The sequence below is a fragment of the Cynoglossus semilaevis genome, chromosome 12, assembly GCF_000523025.1.
Source record: "Cynoglossus semilaevis isolate Cse_v1.0 chromosome 12, Cse_v1.0, whole genome shotgun sequence".
NCBI lineage: Eukaryota > Metazoa > Chordata > Actinopteri > Pleuronectiformes > Cynoglossidae > Cynoglossus > Cynoglossus semilaevis.
Window position 1 is genome coordinate 2,536,374 of NC_024318.1, and position 16,090 is coordinate 2,552,463.

General features: G+C 42.8%; 2 protein-coding genes across 3 annotated transcripts in view; one reads left to right on the plus strand and one right to left on the minus strand.

Moving 5' to 3' along the window:
• fancl (FA complementation group L) overlaps positions 1-11,776 on the minus strand; it is a 14,369-nt gene extending 2,593 nt beyond the window's left edge. The window contains exons 1-10 of one of the 2 annotated variants that reach the window (XM_008321440.3): positions 11,271-11,776; positions 10,709-10,767; positions 10,309-10,369; positions 9,726-9,782; positions 9,458-9,555; positions 5,633-5,729; positions 4,446-4,514; positions 1,351-1,501; positions 1,170-1,253; positions 702-747 (exon numbers count right to left, since the gene is read on the minus strand). In XM_008321440.3, coding sequence (XP_008319662.1) covers positions 702-747; positions 1,170-1,253; positions 1,351-1,501; positions 4,446-4,514; positions 5,633-5,729; positions 9,458-9,555; positions 9,726-9,782; positions 10,309-10,369; positions 10,709-10,767; positions 11,271-11,357 — 809 coding nt within the window. In that variant the 5' untranslated portion in view covers positions 11,358-11,776. The remainder of the gene's footprint in view (positions 1-701; positions 748-1,169; positions 1,254-1,350; positions 1,502-4,445; positions 4,515-5,632; positions 5,730-9,457; positions 9,556-9,725; positions 9,783-10,308; positions 10,370-10,708; positions 10,768-11,270) is intronic. The other variant, XM_017037238.2, reaches the window with a different exon arrangement.
• The window catches only part of vrk2 (VRK serine/threonine kinase 2), a 54,462-nt gene that overhangs the window by 14,669 nt on the left and 23,703 nt on the right, over positions 1-16,090 (plus strand). The window lies entirely within an intron of this gene.

The following is a 16,090-nucleotide window of genomic DNA, read 5'->3' on the forward strand; positions in this document are numbered from 1 at the left end:
AATGAAAAAATCCAATTCAGACAGAAGGAAGAACAACTGTGTCGAGTTGTGAGGTTTGGTGACGAATGCAGATTTTTTTTCATTTCAGTTGTTGAATTAAGGTTATAAAAAGATACTGATTGTTTTAGTACAGAGTCTGTTCATGTGTTTACGTCTGAATCACAGTGGAGTTTAACAACAGGCCTCCACCGTGCACCACTGTAACTGTCAGACTGGTAAAGTGTCACTTTGTTAATGGTTTGTGAGACAAACTTAGTTGCATCGATGATGTAATATGTGAAAAAAAATAATGACAGCAGCAGCAGCAGACAATGGAAAAATGTTGTTCTTGAACTAGTGGTTCTCAGACTATGGCTCTCTACACTGGGTGGTACTTGAGTTTCCCCTAGTGGTACGTGTGGGAATCCCTACCCTAATTCCCATCAGGAGTTACTGAAAGAATACAGCTGTTGTATGTTCTTGTGTACTTTCTGTGTATTTTCAGAGTTGTATTCGAGTGTCAGTGGTTGTTACTTCGTTGTACTGTGTAGTTTTGGCTGAATATGTGTTAAAAACTGCTACTGTTTGGCAGGAACACGCTGTGATATTTTTGTGGGCTTCAATGTTACTGTCAGGACCTCAGGTGAACCGCGGCTTGAATCACCCTCTGCTGAGTGAAAACCGTCCCATGTGTACACAGATTATGAAGATATTGTCCTTACCACAGGTGCATGTTGCTGTTCAGTTTGTTCCTGAGTGGAGTCACAACTGCAGCAGGAAGGAGAGGAGTTTGAATGAAACGTAACGGACAGGTTTTTATAAAGAACAGTATTTCATCGAACAGACCACAGATAAAAATGAGGTCAACGATTCAGACTCTGATTCAGACTCTGATTCAGACTCTGATTCAGACTCTGATTCAGACTCTGATTCAGACTCTGATTCAGACTCTGATTCAGACTCTGATTCAGACTCTGATTCAGACTCTGATTCAGACTCTGATTCAGACTCTGATTCAGACTCAGATTCAGACTGGTCTCACACTCTTGTCCCTCTCTGATTTCTTAACCTTTGACCCCGTGTGTGCCTTCAGTTGTAGAGGTCACCACTGTCCCACTCCACCTGGTCACAGGTGTGTGTTTCTCTCTTCGACACCTGCTGTGTTCAGGTGTGTTGTGGTCCAGACTCACTGTGCTCAGCTCCCAGCAGGCAGCACTCTGGCAGCATCTTGGGGTGTCTGGGATCCACCTCCACTCTGATGGACGCGTTGCTTCCTGTAGACACGGACACAGAAATGAACCCACTCCAAGGATGTGTTTTTTTTTAAATCACTTTTCTTTTCAGTTCTGTATCAGCACTTTTACACTTTACCGATTGCAATCCTCCTCATGGTGTCCGAGCGACTGGGCTTTTCTGGCTCCAGGACCCATGTGTTGAGGTCAATCTCATCAAGGATTTCCCAGAACTCCGTCAGAGACTCCAGGACCAGCAGGAACTGGCTGTAGAGGTGCTCCAGAGTGCTCTGCAGGAGGAGAAATGACACTTATGTTTCTGATGCAAAATAACTTGTGGATTAGTCGGTAACCAATCAAACCAAAGTTTAATTGATCACCTCTTATGATTCAAACAACTCTTTCACTTCTTTTTTCGATTGGCTGCTTCCTCCAGGAGGCGCTGTAGCCCTACATCCTCCACTGTCTTCACTACGTCTGTTACCTGTTCCTCAGTTCTTCACCCTTTCGCCCTGGTTGGCAGCTGCGTCTCTAACATCCTGTGGATCATCATCACTAACCGACTCCATCCTGCCTGATTACTTTGAATTCCAAACTTGATCAACAGTAGCAGTTGCTGTCATTGCCACCTTCAGACCATCCTTCTGTGTTCTGACATTCACCTTCACCACTTCAATGTCCACCCAGTGCCACCTGGACTTTCAAGATCCAACTTTGTTATTTCTTCCCTGAGAGTTTACTAAGTTTCTCTTTGTCCACTCTTGACAGTGTAGCGATGACCGGGTCACGTGACAGGCCGCCGAGAGAAAGGAATGTTGATGGAGGTGTGGGAGAGCACATACGGATGGAATGTGAAGGAAGAGATTAGTGGGGGGAGGAGTGGGGGGGTGAACCAAAAATTATGGGTCATTGTGCCAGCACAGTGCACACAATTAAGCATCGTCCAGGTGCTGAGAGCCTCTGCAATTACAGCCCAATTAATGCCGGTGGCATGATTGCGGTTAGAGCTAAGGATAAGTATGCTAAGCCCAGTTCAGTGGGAGAAGAAGGGAGAACAGGTGGTAATTAAATTTCCTGATGTGTCTGAGAGAAGAACATGAGTGAAGTGTGGACGGGCTGGAAGGAAGTATTCAAGATTTTCTTTTTTAGTCTGATCCGAGGGTTCCTCCGTGGTCATCTGACCGAGTTCACTTTGTCTGAAAACGACTTCTCTGGTGTGGAAGAACCAGGTGAAGTGACTGATACAAATGTTTTTACATACAGTAGTTACTGGAATTGATTCTCAGTGATATTCCTTAGTAGAGCTTCTCCTTTACCAAGGACTTTTGTGCAAATACTCTGAAATACTGGGATACTTTAAACTAAGATTTTCACTGAACTGCACAGTAAATCGATCGTGTGAATTTTTAACAAAATCTTTTATACTCATGTTTTCCTTAGAAGCATTTATATTTACCTCCAATGCAATTCCTCGGCTAACTTTGAGCACATTCTGATCTATTCTTCAACATTTTATGGCGAAACTTTAAGCTTTTCTTTTGGGAATCACTTTGCAAACTTTACTGCTATCTTTTGGTGACGTTATTGCCTCAAAGCATTAGATGGAAAGACAGTTTAATGATAGGGTGTAATAAGGACAGAGAATCTGTGCTTACATTTTGGTTAAGTTTGTTTTAAAAGCTTTACTGAAACACACTGAATGGTACGGACCGCTTGTCTGTCATGATCTAATGATGTTGTTTGTTCTAAATGCAAAGCTAAATTTGATGACAAATTATTATCACACACATATGGTGTCAGTGCAAAAACATGCATTCTGCATCAGTCGACTCCAGACTCCAACCCTCTGAGGCCAAGCCTCTCCCCCTTCTCCCCTCAGTCGTTAGAAGTGAAATATTTAATCATGAAAAGTGAAAGCCACCGCGGCTCTCCCTCAAGAACGGAGAGGAAATGATTGCGTGTTAATTTTAATTAATAAAACTAGCAGCCGGTTCATCTGCATCAAAAAAATATAAAAATGTGGTGATTGTTGTTTTAGCCTTTAATCTGTGATTTCTCACATTCATTCATTCAGTGAATCAGGATTTTAATACGGACAGGTTTTGGTGGTTTGAATAAAAATCCTTTCATATTCTACTGCTGCTACAAAGGACACAGACTAAACACACACACACACACAGACACACACAGTTGTTTTTTCGTTCTATTCTAGTTCCACACAAACGCTCAGAGTGGCACGTCTTGGCCCTGCAACAGAGCAAGCAATAATTACTCATTCAAATGAACATGTCAGGGCTGAAGACAGACAAGCCCTGCCCCCCCCCCCCCCCACCACACACACACACACTCTCAGTATGCAGCACACTTCACACACACACACACACTTTGGCACTAAGCACACACACAAACTTCATGTCGCAGTGTGTGAGAGATCCATCAACAGCACAGCAGGCAGACAGGCTCCATACGGCAGCGCTGTTCTGAGCTGGTCCTCACTGTACGCCTGCCATGTATCAGTTCAACCACACACACACACACACACACACACACACACACACACACACACTATTAAATGAATGCTCAGATATGGCGCAGTTGTTTTAATGATTGACAAAGCGTCTCTGTGACTGTATAAAACAAAATCAGACATCTGTGTGTGTGTGTGTGTGTGTGTGTGTGTGACAGCCAGTAACTGACACACAGCCTCAGAGGCAGTGGCAGAGATAAAAAGCAGAGTTGAAGTGAAAGAAGCGAGACGGCAAACAACAATAACAAGGAGGCGACGGAAGAAGAAGAAAAAAAATAAAAAAATAAAAAAATGAAGAGAGAAATCAGAGATCAGAGCAGCTCACAGCTGCTTTTACAACCAAACACTTTAGCTGCTGTTAAAGTGGACGAGAGGGAGTGGAAGGAAACACACACCACTCGTCTGTACGGCAGGTGTAATGGTAGAAAACTGGAGTGAACGTGACTTCATCTATTAACAACCCCCAGGGGGCAGCACATAGGATTATTCCTAATGTAGCAGAACAGCTGAAACAGGTCAAATGTATGGATGTGGAAAAAAGAAAAACGTGACGTACATTAGTGAAGACGTTTCCATTTGAAGTTGAAGGAGTTGCTGATTTCACCTTGACATTAAACGCTGGTGTGTGTTGTGTGTTGACGAAGGCTAACAGAGATAATGGAAGACACAAAGTTTCTTAGAAACGATCTTTTAATAGAAACTCGTACCTGTTGAGTCCAAGTCAAAGCCAGCGGCAGCGGCAGGTCGGCTGAACACTCAGGGGCTTCTGCAGGATGCTGTGGAGACAGAGACGGACGTTACAGAGTCAACATCTTAACACACATGTGAAAACACAGTCTCTGACTGAAGTCCGTTACAGAGTCAACATCTTAACACACACATGAGTTCTGTGTGAAAACAAAAAACGTGTGACTGTTTGACGTGTGTGTTGTTTCATAGTTTGTAGAGACTTATCTCAATAACAGAGACTTCTCAAACACTGCAGTCATTTATCAGCAGTCTGTGTCATATGAGGGTTGGAGCCTATGGACCTTGGCACAGGAGACAGAAGTTCTTCATAAAGTCAGTGTTGATGGAGGTTCACCTCAAGTCGACTTTGTATCTCCTGAACATCTGAAGTCTCCTGCCACCTCCTTGTCAGTCAGCTTCTCAGTATCTCCATCATATCAGGAGGAACGCTGAAAGCTTCCGTAAAAGTCCTGGATCGTAAACTTTTTCAGGACACGAGGAGCTGGAGTTTCTCTCTCTTTTCACCTTCATTGTCTCCCTCCTCTCTGTCCTCACCTCCTCCCTGCCACTGAGTCCCTGCCAGTGCTGCCTTCTCCCTCCCTCACTGTGCCTGGTGAGGGATGACCTGGCGCTGCATCCGATGGAAGCAGCTGGAACCTGGGGCTGGCTCCAGGTTTTTTTTACCTGGTGCCAGAGGGGCGAGGGTGGGCAGGTGGGCACAGAGTGAGGTCCCACTGTACCCTTCCTTGTCCCTGGTGGATGTCAGTCAGGCTTAGGCAGGCAGCAGCTCACCACCCTGTCCACCCACCATGTACCTGGAACCAGAGCTGCTGCTGCTGCTGCTGCTGCTGCTGCTGCTGCTGCTGCTGCACCCTCCATTCAGACCAGGGTTTGATGAGCAGTGGTTTAAAGAGGCAAAAGTAGAGTAAATAACTCTGTGGGATATTACTTTAACTGTACTACAGTACAACAGTAGTACAAAGGATTTGTGACAAAAAGGTTCAGAAATGAACTGGTGAAATGGTCTGGTGCCGCCCACGACTTCAAGTGGAGAACCAGAACTTCTGTTTATTGACCAGCCCAGAGTGAGAACTACAGAACTGCACTGTGGTTTGGTTGTGTCTGTGGTTGTCGTGACAGTTACAGGGGCCAAACGCCATCTTACCTTGGACTTGAGTTTAACGGTGAGCGCGTGCTGCCGTCCTGCGGAGTCCTGCGCCGTTAGTCTCAGCGTCTTGAAGTGCGTGTCTATGAAAAGCAACCTGACACAAACACACACATAATAAATCAGCGTCCGTTCAAACAGAAGGCTGCACACAACATAACACAACACCGCACCGCGGCGCACACTCTGACAACAGCCATCATCCATCATTAATCACAGCAGCCCACAGCCATATTGAAACATCAAGTCGACTTCAGATTTATGACCTTGGCTGCCGACCCAGTGACATCAGGTTACATTCAATTACACCAAAAAAATCCAGCGACTAACAGGCCTTTTCTCTCGGCCCCTCCAACCCTCTTTATTCTGATTAGCATTCCTCTGGAGCCGCCGCGCTATTAATGATTTAATGGAAGAATATAACAAACTAAATCATGTCCAGGCTGAGAGCTTTTTCACGCTGAGTCACCAGAAAAATAAAAGGAAAGACTGACGGTTTTATGCTTTCTAATAAAACTCTGTGGACACACACACACACACGACGACTACATGTACAGGACACCGGCGTGTAACGGGAGCTCGCCGTGTAAACGCGGCCTTCGTGACATAATACAATCAAGCAGTAAACAGAGACGCCTTCGACAAACAGCTGTAATAAAGTCAGATATATTTGATTAAACACGTGACATTCATATGACAATTTGTATTTAAATACATTTGTTTATTTAAATCAATCCTAATTGTATTCGACTCTGCGGTTTAAATTAGTACTGTTAAGTATTAAGTATTTTCCCTGTAGAAATAATGGGTGAATAAATGAGTGTGGATTACATTAAGGCCAGTGTAACAGACTGTAGTAACAACGTCAGATTACAGCCGCTGCAGAGACCAGGTGCTCAGAACAGGACATGCTCCTCCAAACAAGACCCTCAAATAATTGGTTTTTAAATAAGTGCAGTGATCATGTTGTTCCCACGGCTCCGGTCCATCCTCACTTCTACACCTGACAGATATGAATGATGACTTGGAGACAACAGCTCAACTATCAACTCTTTTTTTCTTCTCTGGATACCACCGACTGTACCTACATTTTCCGACTCGTTCTTCTCATAAATCAAAGCGCCCCATTCCAAACTAATTAAAAGCCACTGATGCCGAGGACAGAAACACTGATCAGGCCTCAGACTGTATCCACAGCGGTCAGATTTACTGCAGCTCAGTCTCTCACCGCTGCGATGAGACAAAACACTGAAGTGAGACAAAGGATTCAAACGGCACTCCTCCAGATTTACAGTGCATTATGATGGCCGCTGCGCTCAGGCTGACACCCTCGTATATATGCTGAGGATTTATGTAGTGGAGTCGGGGGGGAGTGATGTAAGCGCAGCGCTCACGGATGACACCTGCACACACACACACACACACACACACACAGTTAGGGAAGTGATGGAACGATGGGAGACTGCGTCGGATTCGCCTTTTGCTCTTTCACATTCTTGAGGTGTGAGCGTCAGAGAAGGACGACGCCACTGAAGTGTGGTGAATGTGGCAACTCATGACATCGCCACCATTGGGCCAATTTAATTAATGGCAGCTTCTCTGCAGTCTGACCTGATGAATGTTTTTCTGCTCCTCTGCTCCTCTGTCTTGCTGCTGTCATTAATTCTTCAGAATTAGCAGCACGAGTGAGGAAACACGACTGCGTCTCAACTGTCTTTTCTTTCTTTCTTTCTTTCTTCTTCTGTGACAATCAGCATTTAGATGATTAGCGATTAAATTTTATCCCAAAGATGAAAAAATGCTACAGTTTTAATGTGAAGATTCCTGAATTAAAGTATATAAAAACACAAACATGGACAGATGTAGACAAAAATATTCATTTGTACGTCATGTCCCGTCCGTCAATGTCATTTTAGTTTCAGTTGTATTTTTGGGAAATTGTCACTTTGTTCCTCGTCTGCTCAAATTCAACAACTGTATGAAGCCACGGTTGTTGTGGAGTTTCTGGATCTCAAAGTACAAACAACTTTGACTGAACTAAAGGTCATCAATTGATCGCTAACGCAACGGATTCTCCATCTCCCCTTTTCTGAAGTTTTGTGCCAGTAAGGCTGGGACTGGCTGCTGCCCCCTACTGAGCCATGATGGAAACAGCACGACGGTCAGATGTCCTGCTGGGAAGACTGATGAGAGCTTCCTATTTGCAAATTTCCCAGCCAAGTGATCTGCTTCCAGGCCGTGCACACCAGGCACATATGTGCATGTTTGTATCTGAAGAGGACTTTTTTTTTTTCCTCTGTTTGTTTGTTGACAATGGGGTTCATAACCACTGGGATCAGCAGAATGGACTCTGTCGTTCCCTACAGCGGTTACTGAAGGAAACTCCTCGACTGCAGCACCACGTCTACCCTGGTTCTTACCCCAGAGGGCTGTAAACATGAGGTCCGAGCCCATAATAAACCCTGGATATTCCTGGAGAGCCGCGTGACGATGGCTGACCGACTTGATCTCACTATCCATTAGTTAACTTCTCCAGCCAATTAAAATGACCATGCTCTCAAAATGTGGACGGAGCAAAAGCAACTCGCTCACCTGAGCCAATCAGACGAAGAGGGTTACTGCCGGGGAAAAAAACCCTGGTGGCTATTAACACGGCCGGTGCAAATTAAAAGACGTCAAGCTAAACTGGAGTGCTTTGGAGATTAAGGTTGACTGTGTAAAATGTCTCCTCCTCTCAGTAACACCACACTGAAGATGCTGTTGGTCTCATTTCCAGCACAGAGCCTTAAACACCTTCACCTCCTCTTCTGTTAAAACCCCAGACTCTTCAATTAGAGCCATTTGCATTTGGCTAATATCGTAATTGTAGCCGCGGTCATTAATAGGAAAGTGGAAAATGAGTCAAGGCTTAATCCAAGCAAAAAAAGAAGAACACATCCATCCCTCTCTCCCTCCCTCCCTCCCTCCCTCCTTCACTGCTGATGAGTGGAGACAACAGCATTAGTCGAGCCTGTCATCACACATGGCCCGAGAGTTATTAAATCTAACCTGGATTTAGCTGTAACTCAATAACTAAAAATAAGGAAGTGGCTCAAAGAAAGGTGTTGATGTGAAGCTGTGCGGTTACAGGCACTTCAGAGCAGAGAGGAGGGAGAGGAGTCAAGGACTGCTCTAAAGAGATTTGATGTCTTTTCAACAGTTCAAGTACATCTGGGCTCTGGAGCAACGAGTATATGCAGTAAAAAATAAAGCCTGTTTGGTTCTACTTCAGTTTAAAAGAAAGTACAGAAAGTTAATGTGTTTATCATATAACAAAATGCAGAAGAAGACACTCGTCCACAAGTTTGAAAATCCGACTGTTCCCATGGCCGTCCATCCGACCATCCCAACGTGAAACCGTCTCCTCACCTTCGTTTTTGTCATTATCTTTTGGTCTAATTATCTAAAAGTCTTATGTCCAACAACAACCGCATGTCAGACCATCTGAACGTCTTCATGTTCAATGTTGAAGCAGCCAGACAGGAAGAAAGAGGAAGAAAGATCAAAAAAGGAAAATATTAGGAAGAAGAAAAAAATTATGGCAGATAAAATATTAATAAAAGGTGAAGAAGTAGAGTGAGAGAATAAGAAGAGAAAGAAGAAGAAGAAACAGCTTCAGTCACTGCAGTGTGGAATGTTACAGATCATGAAATGATTTTTAAATAATAAACAAGTCACATTTTCCACCGTGTGTCTCAAGGTGACGTGAAGGGCTAACAAACAATGAGCATTTGTCTGGTGCTCATTTTTTAAAACTGGCATTATTGCTCCTGGAGGCCCACTTACTTGTTCCACCCAAGGGTCTCCATCTCAGAGATGAGCTGTGAGTAATACTGAGGAGGCGGAATGGAGCTGCACTCGGAACGGCCCTTCAGAACCACTTCCTGCAACATCCCACAAAAAGTTTTTTTTTTTTTTTTTTTTTAGTTCTAGTCCAAATTACCAAGGACATTCCTGCAGCATCACATGAAACATTCATATGATGCACATTTAAAATGGATCACGTGAGTCTTTCTTAACACGACTACGGGTATCGTGCCATTTTCCGACTCACCAAAATCGTCTTCAGCTCCAGCAAAAAACTCTCGAGATTGGTCGACTGCTGCAGCCTCTGTTAGAAGTCAAAGAGAAGAGTAAAAAAAAAGTCATCTTGTGTGAATGTGAGGATAATGAAGTGACAGTGTCTTACTTTTTTTCCCCCTCCTCCTCCTTCCTCCAGCCAGCCATTCAAATCAAACACAGCACAGTTTGTGATTAATGGGGGCTGCCACCAGCTTTAATAATTAATGATAGCTTAAAGGCTGTGAAAATAATGAACTTTGCAGCCCGGGGTGAAATATCAATCTCATCCAAATAACCCCGAGGGCCCACATAACAAATTTTCCAGGCGATGTTAATTAAACAGTGAAAAATATTTTTCCTCTGCTTTCAGAGTGAGGCGAGCTCATATAACAAGGGTGACAGAGCAGCGTCTGGCACAACGCTGCCAACATGAAAGGAGCCAAAAATGACATGACAAATAAGCAAATAAATGAATAAACAGAGCGATCAACGGCGTCTCAATCAAGGCTGGCTGACACGATGGTACGAAAAACAAAGTTAGGACGAAAACAGTCGGCAAGTTCTGCGTAGTTTACCTGCTTCACTATGTGCTCCGATCCACGCAACAGGTGTCTTAAATGCCAGCTGCAGTGAAGCCTGGGACGGACGTACAAGGAGTTCATACAGTCAATGTCAAATTCAAACAATTAACGTCAATCGAAAATGAATCATTCTGAAACCAAACTCTGCAGAGAAAAATCTGCAACTTTTTTACTTTGCAAAATTGCAGGTAAATAGTAGGTGCTTGGCTAAAGCTGCTTTTTTTAGCGTGTTTATATCAGTTGGATAATTTTCATTTTGTAGGCATTTCTGTGCATTCAAGTCATTTAAAAAAATTATAATGTGACACGCAATGTAAAGCCTCTCTATTCTGACACTATAGTTGGACTACGTGTAGGTGTTCTTCTCTCAAGAAGGTGACGTGATCTTTCATACTTGGCCTTCTTCAGTTGTCGGTCTGGTGGCAGCAGTATTCTTAATCTGAAGTCACGTTCCTGGTCAAACACGTGAAACGAAACAAAACAAAATGTGAGTGCAGCTCAAACATGACATTTGATGGAAAATAATGACTTAAGTCCCATTCTCCACTTTCATAATATATTATTAACAGTTGAGTTGAGTCCTTAAAGAAATACAAACCATGTTAAATGTAAAAATACATGACAGCTGGTGAGAAAATGCTGCTGATTATTTAGCATTTTATTATTGGCTGTTAAACTATTACAGTATGGCCATAATGAGATGCAATTGAAGGTTTATCTGCCTTTTAGACGGAATATGTTTACAGTTTATTTTACACTTTACATCATATTAAAATAGTTTAACATAACTGTTCAGTTTGACGTGAGTAAAGATAATACTTAAAAACCAATGACTGTTTAAAGCCAATTGTTGCTGTACTGTACATGACAGAATGCATATAGTACCAGAGCCGAACCCCGTGAAGAAAGTGTTTTTTTTTCAAGAATCATAAAAAGTTTTAAAACATTTTAGTTACCTGGACTGTGACGAATCCGTCATAAATGGTTTTCTCCACGTCAAAAGGCAAAAGCAAAGGGTTTTCTTTCACCAGTGAACTCTCCATCGTTTTACATTTAGTTAAGGTTGATAATGTTTAACTCCTAAAGGAAATGCTGCGATTCAGTGAGTCTAAAAAAAAAGTTATAGTCTTAGAAATAAACCAAACTTTGAATAAACGCGAACTTTAGAAAGACAGCAGAGAGTTAGCATTAGCGCTGTCAGCTACGGAATCAAAACAAAACCAAACTTCCCTCTTTACGCGCTGACGTCACAATGTTGCCTTCGGGTACTGGTGAAAACGTCGGAATTCCGTATACGTTCGTATATGACGTTTGAGTGAAACTTTGTTTAGCTGAGGCGATGGCTGTGACATTCCAAATATCGTTTCACTTTTCTTAAATTTTTAAATTCTGAAGTGTATTAAATATATTTTTTAGACTATTAGCTCCAGCTCTAACTTTCCTCTTTGAAGATACCAACATAATTAATTTCCCTTTTTTAACTGTTCAAGTAACATTTTTCTGGTTTTGTAAATTCTGAAGTGTATTAAATATATTTAGCTCCAGCTCTAACTTTCCTTTTTGAAGATACCAACATAATTCATTTCCCTTTTTTAACTGTTTAAGTAACATTTTTCTGCTTTTAGGGTTTTCCTAAAAGATCAGTTCCAGTTGATCCAAAATATGATTTTAATCCTGCAAACGTTCTATAAGTTAAAATTATAAAACAAAAATGAAATTAAAGCTCATTGTGTAACTCTTTGCAGTCATGTTATAATTAGGAGAGGTACACTCCTCCACGTCTACTGGTATTTCTTTCCACCCATCACCGTATACTTGTTCAAAAAATGTACAATAATATATGGAACGGACAGATTAAGATATGGGTATTTATGTTGTGCAGATCTGCCACACATAATACACACTCACACACAGCCACAGCGTGTGCTTGTAGAGATTGATGTTTTTGTCATCCACCTGCTTCAAAGCTGTAATGGGAAAAAAAAAAAAGAAAAAGCTGGCTGATGCAAATCCAGAAAACCTGGCTGCAAACAAAAGAGGGAGAAGCTCACTTCACTCCATGCTCCTCTTTGCATGTCTATTTTCTGGGGGAAAATATCTGAGTTATCCAACACTGACTCTCACTCTTGTGTCTGGGATTAGGGTAAGTGCTCGCTCCTGTTCTCCTATGAAAATGGGAACAATTGAAGGGCTTCTTTTAAAAAAAAAAAAAATTATTATTAAATACATCAGGACAAGTGGCAGCACTCCTCCGTCTCTCCCTCCCCCCTCCCCCCCTCTCTCTTTATTCATCTCTTTCTCTGCGTTCTCACTCTGCTTGAGTGTGGAGGTGCAGTGAAGTGCAGTTCAGTTGGATTTCACGTTGCATGGTTTGCTGAGGGTGGCAGCGAATGTGTCACCGGAGGATGGCAGTGGGCAGATGGATAAAGGTGGTGAGCTTTTTGTCTTTTGTCTCTTCTCCTATCTACCTCTCCGTCTCCCTCCGTCTCTCTCCCTCTCCCTCTCCCTCTCTCTCTCGCTGCCTGCAGCCCTGCTCTCCGTCTGAGGCAGGAATGATCTATGATGCTTTGTTTATCACCGGCCGTGGTCACTTCTCTGGAATGCAATTGGCTGGAACTACAGCGTGTGGGTCCTGCTCTCGCTCTCTCTCTCTCTCCCCCTCGCTCTCCCCTCCTCGTGCCCCACCACCCTCCTCTCTCCCTTTGTGGCTCTCTCTTTCTCATCTCTATCGTCCTCTCTCTCTAATCACAACTGCCCTACCTTTTTTTTAATGTCTTGTGTGGTGTTTTGCACTCATCTGAATGATAAAAGGACGTCTTTTTTCTTTCTGGAGACAGATATAAAGGCTTGACAGCTCCTGCACACGCCCATTTACACTGGACTCTGTGTCCTTTTGTCTTTTCTGTCTTATTTTTTTTTCCCCGGCACCAATTTGCATATACAGTTTGTGTGGATAAATTTAGAATCTTTCATGATTCCTGGCTACAGTGGATTCAGAACTCTCCTTTAATCCCTTTCTCTAGTTTAACAAATGGCTTTTAATCAGGTCAGACTCACTGGTTTCTAATAGTGTTCGGTGCATTGTGTATTTATGTACAGTATATAGTGTTTGTTTGTGTTTATGTATTTATGTATGTGGATCTGAAGGTGATAAATACATTTATCACATAAAACACACCGTCCTCCAGCATATTTATACCTTTACTTTAATGTATTGCTGGGCTAAAATATCATTTTTCTTTTTGTCCCTTCTGTCCACCCCCTCTGCCCCCCCACCCCAAACCCTTTCATACGTTCATAAGTTTTGCTGCAGAATGATCTAAACTTTATTCCTCTTCTCTTTTCTCTTTCACCTTCATCAACCTCTGATTCACCTTGTAGTGACATTAAATACATTTCATCCAATATTAGGAGAATTTAAAGCTTGATGTTTGAGGGTCAGTGTCTGTTCTTCTATACCTACTTCTACAGTGGTATTTGTTTCAAACTTTCATTCAAACAGTTTTTACTTCATATTTACCCTGAGCTACGACTCATTTCTGACCCCTCCGTCCCTCCGTCCCCCCCTCCTCCAGCTCTATGTCCACTTTATCAATAACCCAAAGCAAATGACCTGGACCTGAAAACATGAATGTAGTGATTGTTATGAACAATAGTGTGTGTGTGTGTGTGTGGTTTTTTGTGTAATTCCCAAATGGATTCCTTAGTTGTAAAACAGCAACACCTAGGTGGGCAGATAAATCTTCACTGATCCACCGGGAAATGAGTTCAGTCGGAAAAAAACCCCCAAAACACTCCTTCTAATAATACTTTCGACTTTCAATTTGCATGCAGCACTTTATTTTACCAACAGACGCGGCAGGAATCATCCTTTTCACCGCGTATCTGCTGATGTCATCAGGATGATTCCTGGGCCGCGGCTCGTATCCATGATGTGCTAACCAAACACAGCGGACGTGGAGGCGATACGCGTCCACTCCAGCTGATTAGTGCGTGGAGTGGCCGACTGTGGAGTGTTCTCGTGGTTTCTCTCTCTCTCTCTCCAAACCCTGGTGCTTGATTACGGCAGGCAGTCGTGCCACTGACGGCTGCAGATGTGCAGAGCTGCGACGTGATCACAAACACAGTGACGTGTGGCGTTCTGGTCCGTGGTGATGTCAGACTTACATGTCCTTCAAGGACCCACGGGTTTAACCCCCTAGCAGACAGAGAGACCTTTAGTTTTGGTGCGGCGGCCTAGTGCTTAAAGGATCAGGTACGTTATCCCTGGGATTGAGGGTTTGAGTCCCAGGGATGTGGTGTGTTTAACAAGTGCCAAAACTCTTTTCTAAGTGCAGTCAGGTGGATGTGATAACTGCAGAGGAACTGGGGTTTTTTTGTCTCTGTATAATAACAGGTGAAGCTGCTTGTTTTTGGTGTTTTTATTTTTTTCACCTCGTTATTGAGGAGAGAGATTTTTGTCACGCTGCTTCAATCACCTGGAAACAAGCCTCAAAAAGAGTCGCTTGTCTTCAGTAAAAATGTTATCAGCACAATAATATATATATATTTTTAGTCTTCAGTAAAAATGTTATCAGCACAAATATATATATTTTTGTCTGTTAATCAAATGTATCTTTTCAAGTATATTATCTTTAAAATATATTATTTCTTATCATTATGATTAGACGGCATTTGGTGAAAGAAATATCTGCTCAGTTTCTTAAACCAAAGTCCATTTAAAAGAAACAGTAATTTGAACTTAATTTGATGATTAGTGTTCTTAGTTTAGGATTAATTTTAGGGACAGGATGTTACAAAATCTGAATGATCTGAAAATCAGTGATTTACAAACATAATTGTTTCCCAGCCTGAAAACGATGGGATTTTCTCCAGATCAAAAATGAAGCAGACCTTATGAAGGCATCGCAGATTCAGATACAGTAGAAGTTTAATCAGCCGTGACAATAACCAGGTCTGATCTCACACTTTGAAGAAACAAACACTAGATAAAAAAACAAAAAACAAAAAAACACCCCAACGTGTTCTTCATCCGTCCCACAAATAAACCTGCTACCTCACTTCAAGTGTTTTCTCTTCTTCTCACCACCTCTAACACTTTAGGATACAAAAAAAAAAAAAAGAAGAAGAGGAGAAGACATAGCCTAAGCGACTGCACTTGATTTTGTTGCACCATATGCTGTGTAATATTGAACACGCTCCTCCATAATTCATGCATTCCAACAAGAATCCCACAGTAATTGTGTAATTGAATCTCAAATGGGTTCGAGATACGAGGTGAACTTTGGTGTGTGTGTGTGTGTGTGTGTGTGTGTGCGTGCTGATCCTCCATCTGGCCCCGGCCACCGTTGGAATGGACCCGGCTGCTTCTCTTCTCCATGCTGAGAATAAGCTTCACTTTAAAGGACCAATTCTTTTATTATTGAAGTGAGGTCTCGCTGCGGCTGCTTAATACGTTCTACATCGATCCTTCACCAACACCTTTATTGCCATTCCTTCCAGCCAGGCTCACCAGGCTCACATTTGAAAGGTGGGGGGGTTAGGGTGGAGGGGGGGTGTGTGTGCGTGGACAGATGAAGATATGTTCGTCAGAATAAAGATTTCACAAAGTGACTGGAGGACAAATAAGACTGTGTTTATGTACATTCACTTTTTATTTATTTCTTTATTTTTTTATTGGCTGTGGAAGAGACAGGGGAGAACAAGCAGCCCCCCCCACACCTCCCCCCCCCCCCCCCCCGCCCCCCCCCCCGGCGCTTCACAATCACACCCAGCC